The sequence below is a fragment of the Heterodontus francisci genome, chromosome 14, assembly GCF_036365525.1.
Source record: "Heterodontus francisci isolate sHetFra1 chromosome 14, sHetFra1.hap1, whole genome shotgun sequence".
NCBI classification, from domain to species: domain Eukaryota; kingdom Metazoa; phylum Chordata; class Chondrichthyes; order Heterodontiformes; family Heterodontidae; genus Heterodontus; species Heterodontus francisci.
The window spans coordinates 87,070,376-87,098,047 of NC_090384.1; the positions used below are offsets into that span (position 1 = coordinate 87,070,376).

General features: G+C 43.9%; 1 protein-coding gene across 1 annotated transcript in view; it reads right to left on the reverse strand.

The window, feature by feature from the left end:
- The window catches only part of LOC137377334 (growth arrest-specific protein 2), a 198,408-nt gene that overhangs the window by 129,630 nt on the left and 41,106 nt on the right, over nt 1–27,672 (reverse strand). The window contains exons 4-5 of the mRNA XM_068046916.1: nt 19,090–19,231; nt 10,875–10,938 (exon numbers count right to left, since the gene is read on the reverse strand). Of these exons, the coding sequence (XP_067903017.1) occupies nt 10,875–10,938; nt 19,090–19,231 (206 nt within the window). The remainder of the gene's footprint in view (nt 1–10,874; nt 10,939–19,089; nt 19,232–27,672) is intronic.

The following is a 27,672-nucleotide window of genomic DNA, read 5'->3' on the forward strand; positions in this document are numbered from 1 at the left end:
GTGGACAACCTCATATTTTCCCACATTATACTCCATCTGCCAAATTTTTGCCCACTCACTGAACCTATCTATATCCCTTTGCAGACTCTTTGACCTGGATTTACCGACTCCCCGAACGCCAGGTTTTGTGACGGGGGAGCCGGAAAATGCCTTCGGGAGAGGGCCGCCGCACACCCCGACGCCGGGACGGCCCGGACTGATATTACCGGCAGCGGCAAGGCTTCGTGGCGGCCCCCTCACTGCTCGGCGACAGGATCCAATTTGAATATTTAAATAAATTAAAAGTGATTGATTTAATTAAGCTCACGTTGCTACCTGATGTCCTGCTGCAATCTCGGCCCGGCAACCGGCACTCCCTTTGGATCCCCGTCTAGGGAAACGAGGCACAACACTGGTGGGGAGGGGATGGGAGTTTATCAGAATGGTGGGGTGGCAGGAACGGGGTCAAATTAACGTCACGGGTGTAGGGGCTGGTGGGAGGCGTTGTAGTTATGGAGTCATTGAGAGATACAGCACTGAAACAGGCCCTTCGGCCCACCTAGTCTGTGCTGACCAACAACCACACATTTATATTAATCCTACATTTTTCCCATATTCCCTACCACATCCCCACCATTCTCCTACCAACACTAGGGGCAATTTACGATGGCCAATTTACCTATCAACCTGCAAGTCTTTGGCTGTGGGAGGAAACTGGAGTACCTATCGGAAACCCACGCGGTCACAGGGAGAACTTGCAAACTCCGCACAGGCAGTACCCAGAACTGAACCCGGTCACTGGAGCTGTGAGGCTGCGGTGCTAACCACTGCGCCACTGTGTGGTAAGTATGTGCGGTTTTGAGGGGGGGTGAGGGGGGTAAGGTCAGATGGTAAAGGTAAGTGTTTTGGGGGGAAAGGACAAATAATTATTTATTATTGGCGGGGTGGGAGAGGGGCAAAAGAGATGTATTTATTTATTTTAATTCAATTTACCTTTAAATATTTAAATTATCTGGTAGGGCTGATGGCCCTTTAAAAATGATGTCAGCGTCTGTGCACAGCAGCTGACGCCATTGTCAGCGACGGACAGCCTGCCCCGTCCCCGTGATCAGGGGGATGGGGGCAGCCCACCCTGGGGATGCAAATGAGCTGCTGCACGGAAGATTATAAAATTATTAAATATAATTATAAAATTATAAGATAATATTATAAAATCCAGTCCTTTGTATCCTCACAACTTCCTTTCCTTCCTATCTTTGTATTGTCAACAAATATGGCTAAAATACAGTCGCACCCTTCATCCAGGTCATTAATACAGATTGTAAATAGTTGAGGCCCCTGCACTGATCCCTGTGGCACTGCACTAGTTACAGTTTGTCATGCTGAAAATAAAAAGTAGAGTTTTGAAAATTAGAGTAACCTGGAGATGTGTTAACATTCACAGAATATAAAAAGCAGGTTTCAGAGATTTTTGAAATAGCTATTGATTCACATCATAGGTATGTATAGCAGCAGCTAGGAAATAAAAACATAAGTTAGGCTCATTGTAAATGGTAGCTAAGGTACAAAATAAATAGGGATAAAACAAAACTGCTTCAAATTATATCGATCCAAAAGAATTCCATTTCTTCATAAATGAAATTCTAGTTACAAATTGATTGTTTTCTTTGGCTAATAGCTCATGTGGCCTGTTTAATGAAAAGTCAGCCAGCATCACTGTGACTGGATACACTGAATATATCCTTTTCCTGTATGTCTGGAGGGGCTGACATGTTGTAAATCTTCTTATTCTCACTGGACCTCTTCCTATAACTGGCTTCACACTCACTCACTACACAAACAGTCTGTTTCCGTGTAAGACCCTGTTTAATCTTTCTCTTTTGATTTAATTAATCTGGCGATTTTTCATAGTTCCTTGTGCAGAAAATCTAACCAAGTAATTGGTAATAGTGGAAGATTTGCGTATCTTTCAATTCTTGTTAGATATAATCATTGAATATAGAAAGACATTTCCTCATAGTACTGGCCATGGGAAGACACAATGAAGATGTTGTGGGACCACTAAAAATTGTCTAAATGTATTATTGTTAACCAAATAGAACCTGTTGTAATCTGCATTTTTTTTGTTCCCGACATGCTAAACTTCAGTAGTCCTGACAATGTAAAAATGGAAATAAACACAGAACTATCTATATCCCTATACTGTTAACGAATTCTAGGGGTTGGGAATATCAACCACAAGAAGCATAGCAAGCCCAAACAGAATGAATGCACACCTCTTTGCAACTGCCTAGAGGCCTCCATGTTGCTCATCTCAGAACTCAGTTACTTAAAGCTAGGTTTCCTGATTTCATGCAACTTTTGACCAGCAAAGGTGAACATTTTTCACTTATAGCTAGTATATATTTTTTTCCTGCTCGTTGCTGATGCTTTCTGCAATTCAGTACTCCTTTGGCACACACTCCGACAGTAGAATTCTTGCTGCCACAAGTTTTTAAAACACAGCTACAAGCACAATGCTCATCATGGGCATTCCATTAGACCTGCATATCCTGGATTTGAATTAGGAAGAGGAGTTCCCTTGAATGGAGGAAAAGTAGGGTATGCTTGTCCCTCAAATGTCTGGCACCAACCCTGAGAGGCACAGGGCTTACATTATTCAACTCAGGCCCAACTACTTTGTGTATGCCTTAAGTCAATTGCTTTCATTGTCTATGCTTCAGTAGGGAGGCTGTCACTAAGCAGTGCTATTTATTGATTCCTGACCTGCAGACTACAGCCAGCACAGGGACAAACTCTTTCAAACCACCAATGGAGATGTACTGGGGTGGTTAGCTTAGATGGCTAGTGTGTGGTGCAGAATAACGCCAACAACGTGGGTTCAATCTCTGTACCAGCTGAGGTAGGTTTTGGAGCCTGCCTCCTTACCTTGCTCTATAGTGATACCATGGCATAAGCCATGCTTATCAAACCTCCGACAATGCGGACGCTAGACAGAGACACAGAGAAAGAGAGAGAGAGAGACACAGAGAGAGAGAGAGACACAGAGAGAGAGAGAGAGAGAGAGAGAGAGAGAGAGAGAGAGAGAGAGAGAGAGAGAGAGAGAGAGAGAGAGAGAGAGAGAGAGAGAGAGAGAGAGAGAGAGAGAGAGAGAGAGAGAGAGAGAGAGTCACAGTTACCCACAGTCAACTGACACAATACAGCAGGTGGCCCCCTCTCTCCTGCTGTTGCCTAGAAAACAGGCTTGCTGCTGGCACACTGTGCCCAGAGAACCTAAAAGTTTCTATCTGCCTTAAAGGTACACAGCCCCCCTTAATTTTTAAACAGAGGAGAAAAAGAACCATGCTTCCATGACAGAATAAATATGCCTCTTTTCCCCAAGGAAAGAACAATTTGAGAGGGCAATGCTGATTGCAATTATGGAACCTAACAGCAACCTTACAGCATATATGAATTAGAAATTATTCCATTTCATTGACACACATGTAGTCTCAGATCAACACAGTAGAATAATGCAGACACCCCAGTAGTGGCTATGAAACTTCATCTAGTGTTGGTTCACAGTGCCACAAGGGAAGGTAAGATGAATGCCTGCTTGCTCCCATGGTTATTAAAATTAGTCAGAAACTGCCATATCAAGATGGAAAGAAAATGCTCGAGTCTTATTCCTCCAGTTGTAGTGCCTCTGTACCTCTGTCTCAAGTACGGATGTAGGGGTGATAGTTATCTCTTCACGGATGGATTCCAGCGGACAAGGAATATCCCTTGAAGTTTGGGTGGTGGTATGAATAGCTGCAGCAGCCTGGACTGGCGGAAGATGAAGGAATCATGCAGCTGCCAAGAAAGCGAGTGCAGACATGCAGAAGGCTGTTGTTGTCACGGTTCAGTTGAACGTAGAAGGAGTGGAAGCCCTTCGTATTGATGAATCTGACTGTAAGGTCACTGGATGCTTTGATAGTCACATGGGAGCAGTCAATTATCCCATGCACCTGGGGGAATCCAGCGATGGAGGCGTAACCCATTGCCTTCTGTGCTTGCGAGGCCACATCTGCCTGGAATTTAATGTACTGTCCACCTCTCGCAAATGGGGCATCACACACCTGTGAGATGCAGCAGTGTGCAGCCATTTGTGAGATACCACCAAGGTTCGTAGCTGATCCTTAGAAGGAGCCAGAAGCGAAGAAGTTCAAGGCCACACGGAATTTGATTGCTACTGACAGGGCATGGCAAGCAGTGCTGCAAGGTGTAAAGTCTTTGGCGACGAGGGCACAGATCTCCGTGACCATCTTCCCGAAGAGTCACAATCTCCTGCAGCACTGGTTCTCGGTCATTTCAAGGTAGCTCCTTCTTCACCAGTAGATCCAATGCTGAAGTTATAGTCTCCATTGCCTTCCTGTTCCTTGGCCCTCTCCTCTGTGCTCCTGGTGCCTGGAGCTCTACCCTTCCTGAGGAGGATGTTACTCAAAATCTGAGAATCGTGTCCCCATTGCCAGCTGCTGCCTTACTTGTGCTCCAGCAGCCCTCTCCAATTCTGCTTGGCAGACTTGCCCCTCCTTTTAGCCCCACAATGCCAGCAGGGTGACAATCCCCTGGACTGCCGAAGCATTTACTGACCACTCTCCCCGCAACCTGTGCTGACCTGATGGCATCTCTGTGCCAATGGCTGAGATCCTCTCTGCAAGACAAGGCACTACTGTCCTCTATGGTGAATGCCAGCTGCTCCTATTCATTGGAAGCTACATGTTTCAGTGCTGGCAGGACCTCAGCAGCACTATGGCTCTGAGCCATTCTGAGGGGTCAATACATTCCCTGGGCATATGCACCTCCCATATTCAGGAACAGTATGCACCCTCAGGCTCCTCAGCTGGTGTGCCTTCTGAAGGATCAATGCACAGAGGCCTGTCCTGAGGGTTCGTTGTTGGATTCACTTTGCCAGAGCAAATAAGGTCCTTGAACCCAGTTTCTGCACACCAAACCCCATCTGATGACTATGTCAGCTCCCTCCATCCAGGCCTACTTGGTCTAGGAGGGTGGCTTCTTCCTACCACCCTCCGGGAAGAGGACCTCCCTCCTCTCCCTCACAGCCTCAAGGAGGACCTCAAGGGACAAGCCTGTCTGGGTTCCAGGTCTCTGCCTCTCCTGAGACATCTTTCCAACAGCAGGTAATGCAATGAAATGGCTGCATGGTCTGTTTAAACCAGGCCCACACTTGCATAGTCCCCTCTCCATTCCCACTGTGTGACCACACCAGTCTCCAAGCCAATTAAGGCGGAGAACTCCCCCACCCCATCAAAATCGGGACCAGTGACTATTTCCCTCTTGGGGCAGGTTTGGGACCTGGAAGTGGTCCCAACATCTATTTCCCAACCCTTGAAAGGAAAATTCTGCACCTGTTTCAGCTATATTATGAGTTGGCCCTGCCACTACTGCCAGTACCTTGGCATAAGTGCTAGCTGGCTGATTCTGCCTGCTACCTACTTCTTCTGGAGTTGAGGAGGCCTTCTGGGAGGCGCAGATGCATTTTCAGCTTGAGAAACCCTACTTTGCCCCAACTGTTGGATGTCCCTTGTGGATGACCAAAGATCTGCATAGAACCAAGCCCTTTCCACAACTGAAAAGCATGAAGACTGCTATCAAGACCCATTCAAACCATAGCCTCTGAAGACGAAACTCAAGGTCTCAAAAGCAGCAGACATGGTGTTGGTACAATAAATGTCTCAGTGTTGCATGTACTATCAGTATGGATATTGTTAAACACCATTGCTCAGACAGTTAATAGTCCATTGACACCCATGTAAGGCAATGCATGATTACCAGCACCCCACATGCTTGAATTTATAGCACGACTTTCACTACCATTCCTATACGTGTCACAATGATGAATTTTCCAGTTTGCATGTAGCCGTTCGGTCCCCTTTCAAATTCTAAAATTAGCAGAATGAGACTGGCATTTAACAGTACCAAGAAGAGACAGTGCATGATCCCAAGGAGAGAAAATTCACAAGTGGAGGATTGGCAAATAGACACAAGAAGACGGTACTGACCATCACATGTCATCAGTGGCAGAAGGAATTGGAGATGGAGCAACAGGTTTGTACATAGATGATGCATCTGTGCCATTTAAGGCTTCTGCAGACAAAATCTACCCTCAGCAAGTTTATTGCAATTGCATTGCACTCTGGAAGATTCATTGCTGCTCACATTTAACTGGCTTTATATTAATTTCTCTTTACTCTGTCTTCCAAATGAGGAATCAAGCTGATTACCTGAAACCATCCTCCTGCCCACATACTATCACTTGTACCATCATTAATTCCATCATTTCCCAGTGCTAGCCCAAAGATGAACATCAGGGTGCACCAGACTAGTTATAGGAAAAGGACAGCACTGGGTGATACATAATGCACAGGAGGAAGGAGAGATGGATTATGAGGATGACAACATCCTTGACGGGAGAGTCTAAACTTTTCAGTCTTAGATGAGGAGCTTTGGAACACTGATGTCACTGATCCTGATTTCAAATAAAGGATGTGGTTGGACTACCAAACCTATGTGCCGGCACAGGTACAAAAATGAATCAAAGGGCTAATATAATGTTGGCCTTTACCTTAAAGAGGGTTGGAATTTAAAAATTGGGAACTTACACTTCAGTTGTACAGAGCTTTGATAAGATCCCATCTGCAGTACAATGTTAGTTTGGATCCTCAGGAGGGATACGGCATAGATTCACCAGAATGATACCAAAGCTTAAAGGGTTAAATTATGAGGACAGATTGCACAAACTTGTCTTCTATTCTCTTGAATTTATATGGTTGAAGGGTGATGTAATCAAGGTATTTAAAAGTATTAAGGGATTGAATGATGTATGGAATACAGCACAGAGAACAAAGAGAAGCTATTTTCTCTGATGGTGGAACAGAGAACAAAAGGGCACAATTTTTAAATTAGAACTAGGCCATTTGAAAGTGAAATCAGGAAGCACTTTCTGGAATTCACTCCCCCAAAAGGTTCTGGATGCTGGGTCAATTTAGATTTTCAAGACTGGGATTGATAGATTTTTGTCAGGTAAGAGAATCAAGGGATATGGATGAAAGGCAGGTAAATGGAGTTGAGGTACAGATCACTCTAATTTAGTGACAGGGCAGGTTCGAGTGGCTGAATAACCTACTGCTGTTCCTATGTTCTTACTTAAGTGTTTGTTGACTGGTGGGAAGAATATCTGAGCTTAGGATTTGAATGAGCTAGCAAAATGAAACTTTCCATCCTATTTGGGCTAGATTCAAACCAACATCTCAGATGAGATGGTACTATTGAAATAGTAGTATTGTACCCACCTGGTCCCCAAAAATACTTATTTTTCCCAATATACAATTGCACAGTATTCTTGAGTAAACTTTATATATTAGATTTACGCAGTGGCATAGTGGTAATGTCACTGAACGAGTAATCCAGAGGCCCAGGCTAATGCCCTGGGGACATGGGTTCGAATCACACCACAGCAGCTGGTGAAATTTAAATTCAATTAACTAATAAAAATCTGGAATTGAAAGCTAGTCTCAGTAACAGTGCCATGAAACTATCATTGATTGTTGTAAAAACCCATCTGGTTCACTCATGTCCTTTAGGGAAGGAAATCTGCCGTCATTACCTGGTCTGGCCTACATGTGACTCCAGACCACAGCAATGTGGTTAACTCTTAACTGCCCTCTAAAATGGCCTGACAAGCCACTCAGTTCTCAAGGGCAATTAGGGATGAACAACAAATGCTGGTCAAGCCAGCAACGCCTAAATACCATGAAAACAAAAACAATTGCATGAATATTTTCCTTCATTAATATTGACTATGCATGACAAACATCTTACCTCTTGTACTATTCTAAAGTTGTCAAAATACTTTAGGAGAAAAGCAACAAAGGACTTTTACCATTTACTTCTAAATCCTACACTTACATGTGTGGGATTTTATGGGCCCCCCTGAGGCGAGCTTGGAGGCTGGGGAGGGGTGGGGAACCCATAGAATCACGATGAGTTGTAGGGGGGTGAAGGGCCCATCGCCAAGCGATCTTGCCGAGGTCGAGATAGCCTTCCCACCCAGAGGTCTTTTGAGGCCCTTAAGTGGCCTATTAACAGCCACTTATGGGCCGCTTCTCGCCACCGCTGGGTACTAACCAGCAGCGGGGGGCTGCCTTTGCCATGTGGGGAGGGCGCCTTGTAAAACAAGACGCATTGCCTGCAGGCTTGTGGGCAGGGTGGTGGGGGGGTGGTGTCCCTCCTTCATGGGCAATCTGTGGCCCAAGGAGAGCCCCGGGCAGGAAACAATGCACCTCCCAGGACGTCCCTCCCTCTGGACTTTACAATCACCACCACCTCCAGCACCCTCGCCAGGGTCTTCCGGACTGGGCCCGGCAACCCCGCCTCACTTACCTGAAGTTTGGGGTTCCAGCGCTGGGCCTGGGACCAAGGCCTCTGCAGTACTGGCAGTGGCCACCGCTAGCGGTGGCCGCTGCTGATACTGCTGAGCTGCCGGCCCTGTGATTGATTAGCAGCTCTTGGAGGCGGGATCCCCGTCTTTAAAGGGATGGGGGATCCCAGTGCCGAAACATCGCCTCTGGAACAATGGGGAATTGCACCGATGGGGGATGCGAAAAGGCCAAGGCGGGGTGCCCTCATCCTTTTTGGCCTGGCGCCGGGAGCCCTGCCTCCTCCACAAAATTCAGCCATGTATATTGGTAAATTACACATGACTTATATTTTCTCCATTTATAAGATAAAAATTGCATCAGAATTCTTGGGAAAATTTCTTTGTTGCTTTACATTAATTTGTGCTTGTCACCTTTTTCTGAAATTGCAAACAGATGATAATTGTAGTTATTTGACTGTGACAATGTCAAGTCTCACTTTGTCCTTCAAACTATATTACAAAGTACTTTCCAATCCACTAAGTGTAAATTTTAGTCTCAGAAAGACAAAAGTAATTTTGGTGAGCCATCAATTTAATTAAGTAAATCAAATTAACATCTTAAAAGACCATCTATTGCCTATGCTTTTGATTGAGGAAAATTACAAAGCAGACTGTGCAAAACAGGAAAAACATACCTTTCAATTGAAAGATAATTTTAGTAAACACCCAATATTCTCCATTTAATAGAGAGTTGTTTAGGCAGTAAACCACTTAACTGTTATTCAATGTGTATATGATTTGTTTTGCTTTGGAAATTTTCATGAACAGCTGCTCCCTTACACTTATAGATGCCACCATGTATGTCCTACCTCTGCTGTACTATAAAGTTATCTTAGTACTTAGTTAATTTCTTAGCTAATGCCATTGTGGGAACAATGCCATCACCACTAGTTTAAGAAGGTGACCCACCACCATCTTTGCCCAGTAATGCAGCCTTGCCTGTATCACCTACATCCATCCATGGATTAAAAAGGAAACACCTCAATTGTTAGCCATTGTCACATGTCTATAGTTATAGAATTAAAGTATGAGTTTTGAAATAGTGCTGAAAATCCCCAGCACATCTCTTACATGCAGGAACAATAGTGAATTCACGTAAAGAGAGCAGCTAAATTCATAGGCCAGAAGAAGATGGGATTCAAACTTAGGCCCTCTGACTGTGGCACCAATGCCCTAACATTATGAAAAATTAATAACAGGTTTTAGATATCTGAGACAATGCAACTCCTTTCAAGCCCAGATAATCATCAATTACTGAATTACATTGACGATTAATTTTATTTGCAGGTCAAAATGCCTCTAGTTGCACCCATAACTTAACAAGTTAGAGCACCTTTTTGAATTTAATTCAAAGTATTGTGAGCTTCTGGCTAAAATGTCTTCTTAACTTGTTTCTTTTGCTATTGGTGGCGCACTTTCAATTCAGCAGCCTTCCATCATGGATGTGCCTCCGAGGAACCCTGGCGATATTACCCGCTGGGGCTCATTTAAATAGAGGGGGCGGAGCGGCTGCCCTCGATGATGTGTGAGGGGGTGGGGGGGTTGCCATGTTCCCGGCAACAGTGAACTGCGCAGGCGCCATATTTAAAGGGCTTTAAGCCCTTAAAATTAATTATAATTTTTACTGGTACATAATTCTAATTTATTTATTAACAGTTAATAAAGATGTGGAGGCCCTTCTCCAACAACCCCCCCCCCCCCCCCACACACACTAGCGGTCATTTAAGTGGCACTTATTATCAAAAAACACTTTATTCCCTTCTCGAACTTTCCCCCCCAACCTTCTAACATTTGGCCTCGAAACCCTTCCCGCCATTCACACAACCGATTGAATTTGTTTTCCCCCGTCCCCCACCCCTCCCACCCTGAAAATTTTATTCCTCTCCCCTCCCCATCAGGTTCTCGCCTCGGACCTCTGTACAAAGTTCCAAAAGCGTGCGAAGCACGAATGGCGGCCGTAAAATTGGCGTGGGACAGCCATTGCCTGCAGGTAAATTTATTTGCATCTCTTTAGAAGGGCCCGCCACCAGGCGGCGGGAGGGCTGCACCAAAGACCTCCCACCGCCGGTAATATGTGGTGGGCTCTTCTCGACGTCCCTGGTCGAAGCAGGCCTCTCCCCTCAGAATTTTACCAGCTCCCGCACCGCGACCCGCGGCATCAAGAGGCCGGTAAAATTCAGCCCATTGTGATCAGCAAATTCTGTGAATCTTTGTGGTGATCACAGTCCTGAGACACAACATTGCATTCTGGAGAACTGTTTCAAGAATTGCCCACAAGATGTTGCTGAATACAATCTTGAGCATCTCTTGCACTGTTTATTGTCCTGGTATAGATAGCAACATGAGCTGGCTTCAGGCACTTGATCAAGCAGTTAATGAAGTGAAAATGATTCATGTTTTTAGCTATAAAAAGAAAAGGGAAGTATAATTTTACCTGGAAGCTATTCTTCCCAGTTCCAGCAAACATAGGCATACTTCTCTTGGCTGTTTATGAAGGACTGTAAACACAAGGCATGAAGACCAATTAGTGATAGAATATCAACTATTAATCAATGCTTCTATATGCAAAGCTACTTCATAACAGACAATTGCACTTCAGTTAATTATAATATTTTCCACTTTATGACTTTTGGTCACAATTTTTAAATTATGTTTATGCAATTTATTCATTTTAACTTTTTGACTGTAGGCTTTGTTATGAAAATGCCTATTTATTTAAATAATTGTGTTGCCTTTAGAATGATTTGCATAATTGTAGCTTACGCTTTTATAAAAACTATAAAAATATTATGGATTTAATCTGTTTCCTCATGTAAGTCTACTGAAGTGAAGGAATTAATACTACACATCAAAAGAGAACAATATTTATAAAACTAAAATTATAAAATATAGTGAAATGATGTGCTCTAACTCCAAGATCATAAAACTGAGTACCAGTCAGAACTAACAGTTTCTCCACCCAGAAATTTACACCAGTTTTTATGCCAATCTTTCCAACCGGTACATATGAAGAAATTTCCTAAGAATCTCATTAGCACATGCTAGAATATAAAAAACAATGTAAATAATCAGAACTCAACATAAACAATGGGGTCTGAGGAAAGTGCTGTATTTACACATATTCCTCCTTCAAATCCCTCCTTAAGTCTGAAAATTAAAGTTAATTTATTTATTCACAGGATGTGGGCTTTGCTGGTAATGCCAGCATTCATTGCCCATAATTGCCCTTGGGAGGTTATGGTGAGCCACCTTCCTGAACCGCTGCAATCTGTGTAGTGAAGGTACTCTCACAATGCTGTTAAGTAGGGAGTTCCAGGAGTTTGACCAAACAGCGTTGAAGGAATGGCGATAGATTTCCATGTAAGAATGAAGTGTGACTTGGAGAGGAGCTTGGAGGTGGTGACATTCCCAAGTACCTCTTCTAGCTGGTAGAGATCATGGGTTTGGGAATCGGAGTTGCTGTCAAAGAAGCCTTGATGAGCTATGGTGTATCTTGTAAATGATAAACACTGCAGCCACATTGTGCCAGTGGTGGAGAGAATGAATGCTTAAGGTGGTGGATGGGGTGCTGATCACGCTTGCTGCTTTGTCCTGGATGGCATCAAGCTTCTTGGGTGCTGTTGGAGATGTACTCATCCAGGCAAGTGCAGAGTATTCTATCAAACTCCTGACTTGTGCCTTGTAGCTGATGGAAAGGCTTTGGGAAGTCAGGAGGTGAGTTATTCACTGTAAAATACCCAGTTCTGACCTGCTCTTGTAGGCATAGTATTCATGTGGCTGATCCAGTTAAGTTTCTGGTCAATGCTAACGTCCAAGGATGTTGATGGTGTGGGATTTAATAATGGTGATGCCATTAAATCTCAAGGTGAGGCAGTTAGACTCTCCTTTGTTGGAAATGGTCAATTCCTGGCATTTAATGATACAAATGCTACTTGCCACTTTATCCGTCCCAGCCTGGCAATGTGCAGGGCTTGCTGTATGCGGGCATGGACTATTTCATTATCTGAGGAATTGTGAGTCAAACTGAGTAGTGTGCAATTATTCACAAACATCCCCAATTCTAGTACCTACATTTGCTCCTGGTCAAGCAATATCTTGATTTTGAAATTCTCATCCTTGTTTTCAAATCCTTCAATGGCCTCGTGCCTCCACACATCTGTAATGCCCTCCAGCCCTACAACGCTTCAAATTATCTAATTCTGGCCGTTTGAGTTTCCCATTTTAATTGTTCCACTGTTGGTAGCCGCACCTTCAGTTGCCTAGGATCTAAGCTCTGGAATTCCTTTCCTACACTTCTCCGCCTCTCTACCTCACTTTCCTCCTTTGACATATTTTGTTTTATAATGCTTCCGTGAAGCACTTAATGGCACTATATAAATATCAGTTGCTGTTGATACAAAAGCAAAATACTGTGTATGCTGGCTATCTGAAATAAAAACAGAAAATGCTGCAAATACTCAGCAGGTCTGTCAGCATCTACGAAGAGGGATATAGAGTTAACATTTCAGGTCGATGACCTTTCATGAAAACTGAGTATTTTGAGCATTTTCTGTTTTTTTCCCCACTTCAGACCTTATGATGGAGGGTAGGTCATTGATGAAGCAGCTGTAGATGGTTAGGACTAGGACACTGCCTGAGGAACTCCAGCAGTGATGTCCCAGGGCAGAGATGATGGAATGAATTTTAATAGCGAGACGTGCACCACGGAGCCGCCATGATATTTCATGAGGTGGTTCATTAGCAAGGAGGGGATGGAACGCTTGCCCCCGATGACGTAAAGGGAGCGGGCGGTCCATCCCTAGCAACGGCATCTGGCGCCACCGTGCAGGCGCCGGCACCATTTTGAAAGGGCTTCAAGCCCTTCAGTTTAATTTAAATTTTTAAAAGTCCCGTTGCTCTAAAAATTGAAATAAAATTTTATCACCACTTTGAATCCCCTCTCCCACCCCCCACTTAGTACTCAATATATAAACTGCCCTATCCCCCCCAAAAAAAACATTTTTTGTAATCCCGATCTTTCCCCCCAAACCTCATTACCTTTGACCTTCAACCCCTTCCCACCATCCCTGCAACCAATAGGAACACTTTTCCCCGTTCCTCCCCGCCCTGAAAAATTCGCTCCTCCCCCCTCCCCACCCATGTCACGCCTCAGAACTCTGAAAGGAGATCCGAAAGCCCGGGAGTTCTGGCTGCCGGCCGAAATATCGGCATGGGACAACCGTCGGGACAAGGTAGGTCTTTATGCATGTATTAACATTTATTTAAATATTTAAATTGAGGCTCCACCGCCAAGCGGCCGGGGCGGGGGGGAACCGCCCTGAGGCCTCGCTGCCGCCAGTAAAATGGGGCAGAGACTTCCTGGCATCGAGGCCTGTGGTGGGCCTTTCCCAGAAGTATTTTCTGAGCCTCCCTGCCACAACCCCCAACTTCAGGGAACCGGTAAAATTCAGCCCAATTTGTCTTAACAACCACGACCATCTTCCTTTGTGCTAGATACGACTTCAACTGGTAGAGAGTCTTCCCCCAGATCCCCATAGACTTCAATTTTACCAGGGTTCCTTGATGCCACGCTCAGTCAAATGCTGCCTTGATGTCAAGGGAAGACACTCTGACCTCACCTCAGCTCTTTTTTCCATGTTTGGATCATGACCGTAATGAGGTCGAGAGCTGAGTGGTCCTGGCGAAAGCCAAACTAAGCATCATTGAGCATATTATTTCAAGTGCCTCTTAATAGCAATGTTAACGTCACTTTCCATAAAGTCACAAAACCATCATTTATGCAAATTAGGCACAGCATGGTGAAGAAAATGCAAAATGGGAAGCTTTTCAAATGTTACTGTAACTCTTTCTGATGCTACTAAAATCCATTCAATGATACGGACAATAAAGTGTGGGTCTTAGGAGAAATTAAAAATCTCATTTAAAACGCAATCAAAATAAAACACCATAAATATGATTTTGGGTCCCATAGTGCCTAAACTTTGAGTGTAAATATGTAGTTCATTCAGAACTGAAGTGAATAGGGGTGGAGCTATGTTAATAAGTAGCATGTACTGGCACAAAAGATCAAGGAAACTCGAGTGTAGAGTAAAAACTGGTATAGGTCACCTAGGTGCAAATTTTGCGCTGAAAATTGTCATAAATTCATGCCTATGTTGCAGGTTTCCAGGCTTTTTTGTCCAAGACTATGGCCGGAATTTTAGGCCACCCTAACGAGCCGGAGATGGTGGCGGGGGTGGCGTAAAATGGAGCGGGAGGCTCCGGGAGGCTTTCCCGCCCCACTCCCGCCTCCGCCCACCTTTATGTGGGGGGCGGGGGGCGACAAACAATCCGCCTGCCCCAGGCAAATCAAGGCCCTTAAGTGGTCACCTAATGGCCACTTAAGGGCCTTCGCCCGCTTCCACGCAGATTTCATTTGTGGCAAGCGGGTGTCCTGGAGCCAGGAAAAGTGGCCTGTGAAAACCAGGCGGCTGCGATCATCCCAGGGTGGGGGTGGGGTGTGCCCTGCTCATCAGGCACAGGGTGCCCGATGGAGGGCTGCCCCCGCTACCCCAACCACACCCGGCACCCAACATGCCCCCCTTCCTCCCAAGTGACCACCCTTGCCTCACCTGGACCCAAATGGTTAGCCCCGGCGAGGCAACCAAAACCTACCTGACTTCCTGGCTCCTAGGCACCTTCTCGTCATGCTGGGCTGCAGTCCCAGCAGTGGCCACTGCTCCCTGGGGCGCTGCTGGGACTAGAGCTGCCAGCCTGTGGATTGGCCGGAAGCTCACTGAGGCGGGAGTTCCTCCCTCAAGCGGGTGGAAGTCCCGCCTCAGAATAATTAAAGCCTGGTGACCCGTAAAATACAGAACGGATCCCCAGGCGAGGTGGAAGCAGGTTCGCCACTGACTTTTACGTCGGAGGCCGGCTCCCGTCCACCCACCGTAAATTTTCGGCCTATGTCATTTCTCATTACTTTGAGTATCCTTACCAAGGGGAATTGATATAAATCCACCTTATCCTCTCTGAGATAGCCAGCTCTCCAACTAGAAAGTACACGATAGAACACTATATATTACCAAAGGTGTGGACTTCTCCCAGGCTACAGAATTGTGAATAGAAAGGATTAGTAAGAAGTTTAGAGAAGCTCAAATGCAGGCAAATGGAAAGTAGAACAGAAATTGCTTTCCCTTAAAATTTTATTTACTGATTAAACAATTCTCTACCTGCTATTGCTATCCAAAAATTATTTAAACTCTGACAAGTGCCGGAATTTTACGTCCCACCAAAGAGTGGAAAAGTGGTGAGGGGGGCATAAAATGGAGCGGGAGGCTCGGGGGGCCCTTCCTGATTCCCTCCCGCCTCCCGCCACCACTTTATGCAGGGCGGCAGCGGTGAAAAACGGCCCGCCCGCCCCAGGCCAATCAAGGCCCTTAAGTGGCCACTTAAAGGCCACTTAAGGGCCTCCGCCAGCCGCCACGGGGTTTTTACCTGTGACTAGTTGGGCGGCCCAGGCCCGAGAAAAGCCTTCTGACAAAAGCGGCTCTCTGACGGCCTGGGGGAGGTGGCCCTCTTGATCGGGCACCCTGTGCCCGTCAGAGGGCTGTCCCCACTGCCCCAACTACCCCCAACACACCCCCTGTCCCCCCAATCGACCACCCTTGCCTCGCTGGGGCCCGATTGATCACACCTGACAAGGCAACAAGAATTTCCCTTGCTTCTGTGGCTCCCCGACATCTTCTTTGTGAAGCTGGGCTGCAGTCCCAGCAGTGGCTACTGCTCCCAGTGGCGCTGCTAGGACTAAGAGCTGCCGGCCTACTGATGGGCCGGCAGCTCCAGTAGGCGGGACTACCTGCCTCAAGCGGGTGGAAGTCCTGCCTCAGAACAATTAAAGGCCGGGGAACTGCAAAATGCAGATCGGATCCCCAGGCCAGGCGGAAGGGGGTTCGCCACCGACTTATTAGTCGGTGGACAGCTCCCGTCCACCGAGGGAAAAATCCCCGCCAAGATATCGATTCTTTAGCAAATGCTAACTTTTATAGGTGTTTCTTGTTATATTTATATTCCTTCCCCTTTCAGTGGCCTATAATATAATAATGTCATAGGTTGAAACTTAACTCTGCATTACACCTTTCATCTAATGTGTGACATCATCCAGAGGCACACTACATGAAAGGAGAAGAGCAACAGAATTTGGCCAACAAAGTATCAGCCACAGATTCTGGAGCTGTTTCATCACCAGCACTTTCACAGTTTTCAAATTAGCAATAGTAGCTAAAATGAGGCTGCTGCCACTTCTTTCTATACTGACAGTAAGCAGCCACTGCCACCATTGCTCAGTAAGTGCAATCAGTTCCAAAAGCTCTTTTCACATCAAAGAACACAGATGAGTCCAGTCTGTAGCAGGGCAGATTTTCAGCTCTGTGTTTTGATGTCAACTATTGAAGCTGAAGGGAGGAGGGGTAGAACAATTGTTAATATTTGGGCAAGCATTCACTAAACAAAAGGTCTGCCACAACACAAAATTGCATGAATATCAACATATTTAAATTTTCTAGTTACTAGAAGCTGACAAAGTTTGAGAGGAAAATAAGCAGTGTTTTACTTTGAACTACAAACTAGTTTTTAGTTTGTGACAGCTAACATCACAAAAATACACCAAGCACTCTAATATTTAACTCATTGGTTATACTAGGCCAGTAAACACTTCCGGGGTAATCTTTGTTGGGACTAATTTGCATATACTAGTTAAGCCTGCTTTTAACTCAATAACCCTGCCACACCTCTGTAGGCAGATTGCTCAACTGAATAAGCAAATCTCAGCCACCAGCCCCTGTTAAGTTCCAGGAGTGGAGGACAGTACAAAGGAGAAAGGGGCCTGACAACTGGAATGTTAAGCAGCTGGGGGGAACTCGCTTGCTCATCCTGGCTCCATATCACTTTTTAAAAAATTAGTTTTCTCACTGGCGGTAACTGGCTAGGCCGCATCCACATTTAGAAAATCTGAGTGGAGTGGTACGAATCCCTGCTCTGCTCACACCAACACAATTTCCCTGAGGGGTTGTAAAATAGGAATCAGGCCCCTTATTAGCTTTAGTAAAGAGCCTAATACTTGTTTTAGGCAGCCACATGATAAACGGCCAGATACAATTTCAGGTCAGAAGATTTTCAGGCGTCCTTTAGGCAAAGGATGTTAGTCCCCAAAATTAGCCCTCGGTATGCCTATTTCACACTTGTTTTAGAATGGATTCAATAGTTCACTGGCTTATATAACCAGCTGAGTTCATTCTAGAAGACAAATAACTAAACTCTTTCAGAAATGTGTTGATAGCTGTCCTCAAGAAACCTAAATATAAGAAGATCACAATATTTTGGTTTAGTTTGAGAATTTATCAGAATGAATGCATGCAATATGATTTCATATATTCTACTCCTACCTTATAATGTTTAGTACTAAAATTTTACAGAAATTCCCTGCTTGATCTAAACAAAAGTTTTACTTACACTACAATGGCCTTTAATGTCCCGAAGGATAGGGAGGAAAATAAAACAGCCAGTTTTTTTGCTCCTGATTGCTTTTCCGGAGTTCTCTGATATTATACAGAACAATCCTGTACATTTTAAAACCTGAAAATGTCTTTCAGTGCTCCAGGATTTTAATCCAGGTTTATTACTTCTAATTGGTTTTGAAATACTTCTAAGTTAGCAACAAGTGATGAGTTTAATATTTTTAATCAATTCTCAAAGTGCTACTTTAAACAAATACCTTATGTTAAAACACTGCAGGGTCTTGAAAGTATATAGTTGAAGAGATAGCATAAGTTCACCTTTACTAACTTTTATCCAAACAAATAGGATCTTTTAAGACAAACTACAAATCCTGTAAGACTTTTGTTTGGGGAATTTTAGAGACTCAGCCAACACACAGATTCTTTTCACATGCGTTAATGAAAAACAAAGTGATAATGAATGTTGCATTATACACAGTAACTGGGAAAAGAGAATGGTTGATGAATGAAATCAGTATGGAAAATCAGTCAAAGGACACAAATTACAACACTGATCATACAATATTATGATATACAGCATTCCAACACCAACTGAGGTGGAACCTTTATAAGAATCCCTGCTTCAGCTCTTCTTTGTCTTGCAATGAAGAAGACTTCTTCCATTGGTGGTATGTCCTAAAAAAGCAATATTTGAGCCAATAGTATCAAAGTGCAGATGGTCATCTTTGAGGCCATTTCTCTTGAGATCACTGACAGCTTTATTTTGCATTAGAGTATATCAGAAAAAAGCCAGTGATAAGTATGTCAAGCTGTCAGTTGGAAATGATTGCGCAAAACAGTTCCATTAATACATAAAAGAGCATATCAGTTACATGAACGATAAGCACTGCAGTCAGTTTTTGTCAAGTGACCTTTTGTATTTTTGAGAAAAGTGGTCTCTGAGTTGCACAAAGGCTCATTTATTCTCCAGACAGCACAGATAATGCATTCATCAGACTAAATGGGGCTTTTCAAATACAACTCAGTGTACCAATGCAGGCTACTGAAGATACTTAACATATTGAGTATTTCATCACAATACAATCTTCATGATATCCTATATTGCAGCTAATCCCAATGTAGTATATTACGATGTAAACATAGTTGACTACATACCCAAACCTTCAGACTCAAAAAGGCAGGTATCATCCACCCCGACTTCTCTACACCAGGCTAGGAAGTTGGCAGTATTGTCACGGGCAAAGAAAGAACCCGAAGGGGCATTTGCTTTGCAAGGAATTTTCTTTAGAAGTAGTGTCTGTGAATACAAAACATAGTATTAATTCATTAGAGAAGATAGCCCAGACTGCTTAAGTATATGGTCAACTGTATATTTATGCATCTAACATATGAAAAATTTTACATCTGCATGCACTTCCTGTCTGTGCCACTTGAGTTCTGTCATCACATTTTTGTCACACTTTGGGTTTCAACTTTTCCATTCTAAATTCCTATGTCTGAAGTTATTATGGGTTTTGTCTACATAAACTCATCACTCTTATTGCCCAATGGCTTGCCCTGAATTCCTACAATTCTCACAAAATGTTTTGTGAAAAAGAAATCATCTACCATTTTATTCCTCAGTAACTCAAATTTATAATGCCCAAGATAAGGATTTAAACAAAAAAATTTTTTAAAAATTACATATTTCACAATAACACGATTAAATTTATGCATTGAATTGTACTTCATGTAATCCCGAAAGTTTTTACTTGAAGGCATCAACCTCTATGAAAAGCATTGGATAGGAGGTGAGATTTGAGCTCACACTTGAGACTCAGTGAGCTGAATTTTGATTGTGCGATCTACCTAATTTTCCAGGATGCATCAGTACCATTCAGTCAGCTATACTCAAGCAATATGTTTCTTCAGTGTCTTCAATTTTCTGCTCAGTATTTTGTCTTCAAATAATTTTGAAAAACAGGAGAACAAATTTCAATGGTTTATTTGAGGTAAAATTTATACTGGGTTTTTGTAAAAGCTGTGCCTGCTCAGGAACTGAGAAAAATTACAGCATATTCATTACATATCTGATGTTGCTTTTTTGTGTTGCATGAGCTTCAAAAAATGTATTAAGACAGAGGTCCAATTATCCCCGAGCTGTAACCCCACATTACCTAAAATATACATTTGGTCTCAAGTCCCTTTTTGCACATGAGAGATTGATTATAGCATAATAAAAATCTTACATCTGTGTGCTTTTCCTGTTAAATTTTTCCATTATACATTGTTTTGTTCACATATATAATGGAAACTTGTCACATTGTAATTACATTCTCATTCTAGCAGCACAACTGGGAGGAGGGTGCAATTACATTGTGATAAGTTTCCATAAGCAGTTTCTATGATAAATGAGGACAGAGCAATTTGTAATGTAAATATAATAAGAATGTATGACTTTCAAACTGGGATTCTGACCAATTATCTCCAACTTCTCAACCCAATTTAACTGAAGTTTGCACTGGATTGTGAGTCCCAGGTGCCTCAGTGGACATGTAGGTAAAGCACTTGGTACCAGGCTATAACTGAATAAATCCTTAAATAAGCTGTATAACAATAATGATCCTTCAAAATCTCTCTTAATAACTTGTAAAGTGCACAAATGTCATAGTTCTGCCTATAATGGAGAACACTGACAGTCGCCTCACGGTGTGTGTATATAACAAAGGTAATGGTAATTTAATATTGTTGGCATTAGTCAATGGCTTTTGCATGAAATTGTGACATATATAATGTCGTATATAGTGCAGAATGTAGTCACTGGGACATCAAGTACAAGTTAGTTTCAGAAAGAATCCTGCTGAGAAAAATATATTAACCAAAATAAACATCACAATGTTATCATAATTTGGAGAACTGTAAATTAGGAAATAGTTAGCAATTTAGTAACTTCTATTATAATATACTAAGATCTAAGGGACAACATTCTCCTGTAACCTGGAAGTTTTTAAATGTAAAAATTGTTTCATCTCACCACAACCTCTTGGCTTGTCTTCACCACTACTCTTTTTGACTTTCCTTCTCTCTATTAGCCTTGAATGTTACAGCAACTAATCAGTACTTCAAAACGTTAGCTTATAAAGATAACCATATACATGGTTCAAAATATTAGTAGTCTGTGTTATTTGTTAAAGACTAGAGGAACAGAGCAATCATTTTATTCAGAATACTCAATCAATATACGGGAGGAGAAGACACACACATATTTGTTTTAACCTAATTATTTTCACAACATTATTGCATTATTTGGATAACATTTGGACAAGTAATTTAGGTTGGAGCTTGTAAGTCTAAAATTATTTCAACCCTTTGAGATATTGGGATATGCATACACAAAATGCCACTGAAAATCAGATGGAATAGAAAATTCTTTTGATTTTTCATTAGAGCTGTGGAAAAAGAAAAATTCAAAGAATAGTCAAAGGAAGTTCTGTAGCCCTGGCATCTTTACAGGCTTGTTAATTTCATTTCATTATTAGATCGAAACAGATTCTATTTGTTGGTGACATCTTGGGTTACTGACAGATTCATGCTGTTATTATTTTATGATTTTTGTATTGAATTAATGTGTTGGTAGCTGCATTAATTCTGCACAAAATTCCTAGTAGAACAAAACCTTCCGAGTTAGCTAGGTAGGCTGTCACTGGAGTAAACCATTTTGGCTGCAGATTAGCAACTGGAACCAGCACAGCATGTGAAACTGCTCTATCTACCAACTTTATAAAACCATGGCCTGGATTTTGATCAGCATTTGCCACCATTACAACTGTGAAACTGACTGTGAAACATCTGGCATCCGCACATGCACAGTTAAATGTGCAAATTCAGAGGTTGCTGTCAGTGGTTCTCACTCCTCCATAGGGTGTGCTGTTGAAGTCTTTGCAGATGGAAATCTCAGAAATCACTTGATCTGACATGAACTTCCACATTTTGCACTAGTAGTTTTGCTGTAAAAGTCCTTGAAAAAGTTACACCTTGTTGAATGAAGTGGTTGGGTTATTAACAGGGTGCTAAGCTTGGCCATGTGAGCCACATGGAAGATGGCAGAATCCCCAAAGACACATTGTACAGCGAGCTCGCCACTGGTATCAGACCTACCAGCCGTCTATGTCTCCGCTTTAAAGACGTCTGCAAACGCGACATGAAGTCCTGTAACATTGATCACAAGTCGTGGGAGTCAGTTGCCAGCAATCGCCAGAGCTGGCGGGCAGCCATAAAGGCGGGGCTAAAGTATGGCGAGTCGAAGAGTCTTAGCAGTTGGCTGGAAAAAAGACAGAAGCGCAAGGGGAGAGCCAACTGTGTAACAGCCCCGACAACCAATTTTTTCTGCAGCACCTGTGGAAGAGTCTGTCACTCTAGTATTGGCCTTTATAGCCACTCCAGGCGCTGCTCCACAAACCACTGACCACCTCCAGGCGCTTACCCATTGTCTCCCGAGACAAGGAGGCCAAAGAAGAAGTCATAATTACTGATGAAAAACCTCTCTGGCCCTGAAAAAGCTATTTAATATTTGTGGATTGTCAAATTTTTTTCCATCATGATAAGAAATTCCATAGATTATTAAATAATATATTTTTGTAAAGTTTATGATATTTCAGCTTCCATCTTATTCCCATGTGTTTGTCCCAAGATTTATTTTGCTCTCTGAAAAATGACTAAAAGCTTAATAATAATCAGTGCTTTTTACTTCTTCGTTTGCTGTCTGAGAATTCTTCAATACGATTGGCTGCTTCGACAGCTTGATAACATCACTGTTGCAGATCCCCAATAGCTAACACTAGAATTAAATTATGTACGAACATATGAACTCAGAGCAGGAGTAGGCCACTGGGCCCTTTGAGCCTGCTTCACCATTCAATAGGTTCATGGCTGAACTGATTACTCCACATTTCCACCTGCCCCCAATAACCTTCCACCCCCTTGCTTATCAAGAATCTATAAACCTCTGCCTTAAAAATATTCAAAGACTCTGCTTTCACTGTCTTTTGAGGAAGAGAATTCCAAAGACTTAAAACTCTCTGAGAGAAAAATATTTCTCCTCATCTCTGTCTTAAATGGGCGACCCCTTATTTTTAAACAGTGACCCCTAGTTCTTGATTCTCCCACAAGGGGAAACATCCTTTCCACATCCATCCTGTCAAGACCTCTTAGGATCTTATATGTTTCAGTCAAGTTGCCTCTTACTCTTCTAAATTCCAGTGGATACAAGCCTAGCCTGTCCAAACTTTCCTGGTAAGACAGCCCGCCCATTCCAGACATAAGGCTAGTAAACCTTCTCTGTATTGTCTCCAACGCATTTACATCCTTCCTTAAATAAGGAGACTAGTACGGTACACAGTACTCCAGATGTGGACTTACCAATGCCCTGTATAGTTGAAGCATAACCTCCCTACTTTTGTATTCAATTCCCCTTGTGATAAACAATAACATTCTATTAGCTTTCCTAATTACGTGCTGTACCTGCATACTAACCTTTTGCGATTCATGCACTAGGACACCCAGATCCCTCTGCATCACAGAGCTCTGCAATCTCTCACCATTTAGATAATATGCTTCTTTTTTATTCTTCCTGCCAAAGTGGACAATTTCACATTTTCCCACATTATACTCCATTTGCCAGGTCTTTGCCCACTCACTTAACCTATCTATATCCCTCTGTAGCCCCCTTATGTCCTCTTCACAAGTTACTTTCCTACCTATCTTTGTATCATCAGCAAATTTAGTAACCATACCTTTGGTCCCTTCATCTAAGTCATTTATATCAATTGTAAAAAGTTGAGGCCCCAGCACAGATCCCTGTGGCACACCACTTGTTACATCTTGCCAACCAGTAAATGACCCATTTATGCCTACTCTCTGTTTCTTGTTATCTAGTCAATCTTCTATCCCTGCCAATATGTTATCCCCTACACTATGAGCTTTTATTTTCTGCAATAACCTTTGATGTGGCATCTTATCAAATACCTTCTGGAAATCTAAGTACAATACATCCACCGGTTCCCTTTTATCCACAGCACATGTAACTCCAACAAAGAACTCCAATAAATTGGTTAAACATGATTTCCTTTTCACAAAACCATGTTGACTGATTACCTTGAATTTTTCTAAATGCCCTGCCAGAACATCTTTAATAACACCTTCTAACATTTTCCCTAAGACAGATGTTAAGCTAACTGGTCTGTAGTTTCCTGCTTTCTGTCTCCCTCCCTCCCTTGCATAAAGGAATTACATTCGCTATTTTCCAATCTAACGGAACCTTCCCCGAATCTAGGGAATTTTGGAAAATTAAAACTAACGCATCAACTATCTCACTAGCCATTTCTTTTAACACCCTAGGATGAAGTCCATCAGGCTCCAGGAACTTGTCAGCCTGCAGCTCCAACAATTTGTTCAGTACCACTTCCCTGGTGATTGTAATTTTCTTGAGTTCCACCCTCCCTTCCGTTTCCTGACTTACATCTAATACTAGGATGTTACTTGTATCCTCAATAGTGAAGACCGATGCAAAATATCTGCTCAACTCATCTGCCATCTCCTTATTACCCATTATTAATTTCCCAGACTCACTTTCTATAGGACCAATGCTCACTTTGTTAACTCTTTTCTTTTTAAAATATCTATAGAAACTCTTACTAACCATCCACAGCCAAAGAGCAATCAAATCAGCAGCCTTCCTCCAGTCAGGCTGCTAGCGCAGTGGTTGCACCGAGAAGGGGCACTCACAAGCATCTTCAAAGAACACACTGGCACAAATGGGAATGCACAGGTGTCACAGCAATGTAAATATGTCTTTCACTAAATGTTCCTCAACAACATGTGTCCTTTTCTCTGTGCGAATGATGTGTGCCAGCATGTAGCACCAATGTCACATCCCTTTGCACCGTTGGCCCATTCAGAAGAGCCAACATTTGCAATATCATTGCCAAACGACCATTACACATGAGCGTCTCCACGGATGCAGTGACATCGACATTGGCTCAGTTAGCTGCTGCTTCTAATGGTTTACATAGGGATTCTGCAGATGTGGATTGTTGCACAGCAGGTGAGCAAGGGTGATGTGTGGCTTGCACAGCTCATGCCCATTCCTATGGATCAGAGAGCCTTTGTATGGTAAGCCACTGCCATACACACCTGGCTCACTGCTAGCCCTGCATGCAGAGCCTGGGTGCCATCTGTCCTCCCATGCACCTTTTCGGTTGTAGGTTCTCAGCATCCTCATAGTCAGGATTGCTTTAATGGTAATGTCTGCAGGTGGTATCCTCATGCCAGGCTGCCCCTGTTGGGTGCATAGTTGTGCAGAACACAGCGAGCAGCAAAGAAAGGAGCTGGCCTTTTGGCCCGTAGTACAGGTCATCACCCTATCTATCCAGGCATTGGAAGCGCTTTTTCAGCATGCCAGTTGCCTGCTCAATGGTGTCTCTTGTAGCTCAGTGTCTGGTGTTATATCTCTCCTCTGCAGCAGTGGGGAGTTTCTCATTGGTGTCGGGACCATGTCTGCAAGAGATAGCACTTGTCTCCAAGAAGCCACCCCTCCATCTGAGCCAGTTCAGTGAATAACGGTGACAGCTGGGACTGGCACAGGGCCCAGGTGTCATGGCAGCTGCCTGAGATGCGGGCACAGATTTGCATAAAGCATCTCCGGTGATCACATATCAGCTGAATCTAGATTGACAGGATTGCTTTAATGGTAATGTCTGCAGTTGGTATCTGGTGGGAGGCCTGCTGGCCACATGGGTGAAGTCTATGAACCCAAAAACCTATGCTTCTTCGGCAATGGTGCCGAAACCGATGACCCCCTGGGCCTGGCTGTGAGAGTCCGTCCTGAAGCGGACATACTCACTAGCCCTCCAGTGCAGGGCATCGGTGACCGCCCTGATGCAGTGGTGCACTGCTGACTGTGTGACCCCACAAAGGTGGGCCCCTGAAATGCTACACAGGCGTAAAGCTTAAGAACCACTGCCACTGTGAGGACCACAGGCATAGGATGTCCACCAAAGCCCATGGGCTGCAGGTCATCGTTGAGCAGGGCACAGAGGCGTGTCACCACACTCTCTACATGCACAATCGCCTCTGAAACTGGTGCTCTGACATCCAATGGCATGTCATGTGGGGCCTGTAGATGAACGGCGACCGTAATGGCGAGCTCCCCTTGAGGGCTGCTGCCCACAACTGGGGGTCTCTACATGGACCAAACCTGCCTGTTGATTTTGCCTCTGACGCATATGAATCCTCAGGAGAAGCAGATCACACAATGTAGGATGAGCCATACCCATTTCCATGTAATAAATAAAGTTGGATCCTTCAGTTATTCAAAGGTTCCTAACAGGGCAGGGATTGGTGTTGATGGGTCCATCAGGTGCTTTCATGGATCAACTACGTGGCATGGAATGGCATTGCCCATCTTGGCTAACCCTCAGAGTGGCACAGCATGACCATATCAAGATCCTACCAGCTACATCGATTGCCCCCAGCATCCATATAATCTTAATGCTTCTACCCTTTCTGGCACCCTCCCCAGACATGGTGACTAGAGTGCCATTGCTCTTTCACATACACAAACAAACGCAAAGCGTACACTGTTTATGGAGGGAGGGTACACAGTAACCTCCCTTCATGCCTGCAGAACTTTCCCTCCAGTAATCCCAGACCCCCCTCTCTCCTCCCTTTAAGAATGCAGAGCTGAGACCCTTGTAATCCCCCCTCCCTCCTCCCTTGCAGAGTGCAGAGTGAGACCCCTGTAATCCCCTCCCTTCCGCCCTTCCAGAATGCACAGTGAGACCCTTTTAATTCCCCCCTCCTCCCTTCCAGAATGCTGAGTGAGACCCCTGTGATCACCCCCTTCCCTCCTCCCTTTAAGAATGTCGAGCTGAGACCCCTGTAAATCTGCACTTACCATTACTGCTTCCAGAATTCCTGCTTCTGCTGTCCTGTCTGGTTTTCGGTTTGTGAACGGGACAGCACGTGATCGTGATGGCCGCCTGTTCTATGTAAAATGAGGACGTGCGGAGCGAAACACGGCAGGATGCAGAATCTGCAGAGGTAAGTGGCGTTTTACTTATTCTAATTGGGGTGCTGCCGGCGAGCGGTGGGGGGGCCATATCGAGGTCACCTCGCCGCCGGTAATATGCGGCGGGCCCTTCTCGACGTCGTGGGTCGAGGGGGGCCTCTCCCCGCAGAATTTTACCAGCTCCCCACATCGAGGGGCCGGTAAAATACAGCCCACCGCTGTACAGGGGTCTCAGCTCGACATTCTTAAAGGGAGGAGGGAAGGGGGTGATCACAGGGGTCTCACTCAGCATTCTGGAAGGGAGGAGGGGGGAATTAAAAGGGTCTCACTGTGCATTCTGGAAGGGCGGAAGGGAGGGGATTACAGGGGTCTCACTCTGCACTCTGCCCCAAGATCTGTCAACACCCCCATTTTCTGGCCCACACTCTTGCCAACCCACCTCTCACTTTCTGCCCTGTGATCTCTCCCAAGTGCCAGCGGTCATCCCCTTCTACAGTTAGTTCCCCATTTAGATCTATTGAGTGACATGAGGTTCCGTTACTTGCATGGTAATTACTAAGTAAACATACCACAGAAAATTCAATCAAGTCATTTCACATCTAAGCATCCTTTTAACAATGTGATTTGTGTTAATTACTGTGAACCAACCTCTTGCACTGAAAATTAACTATTATAAGTGTGGAGTCTCATTC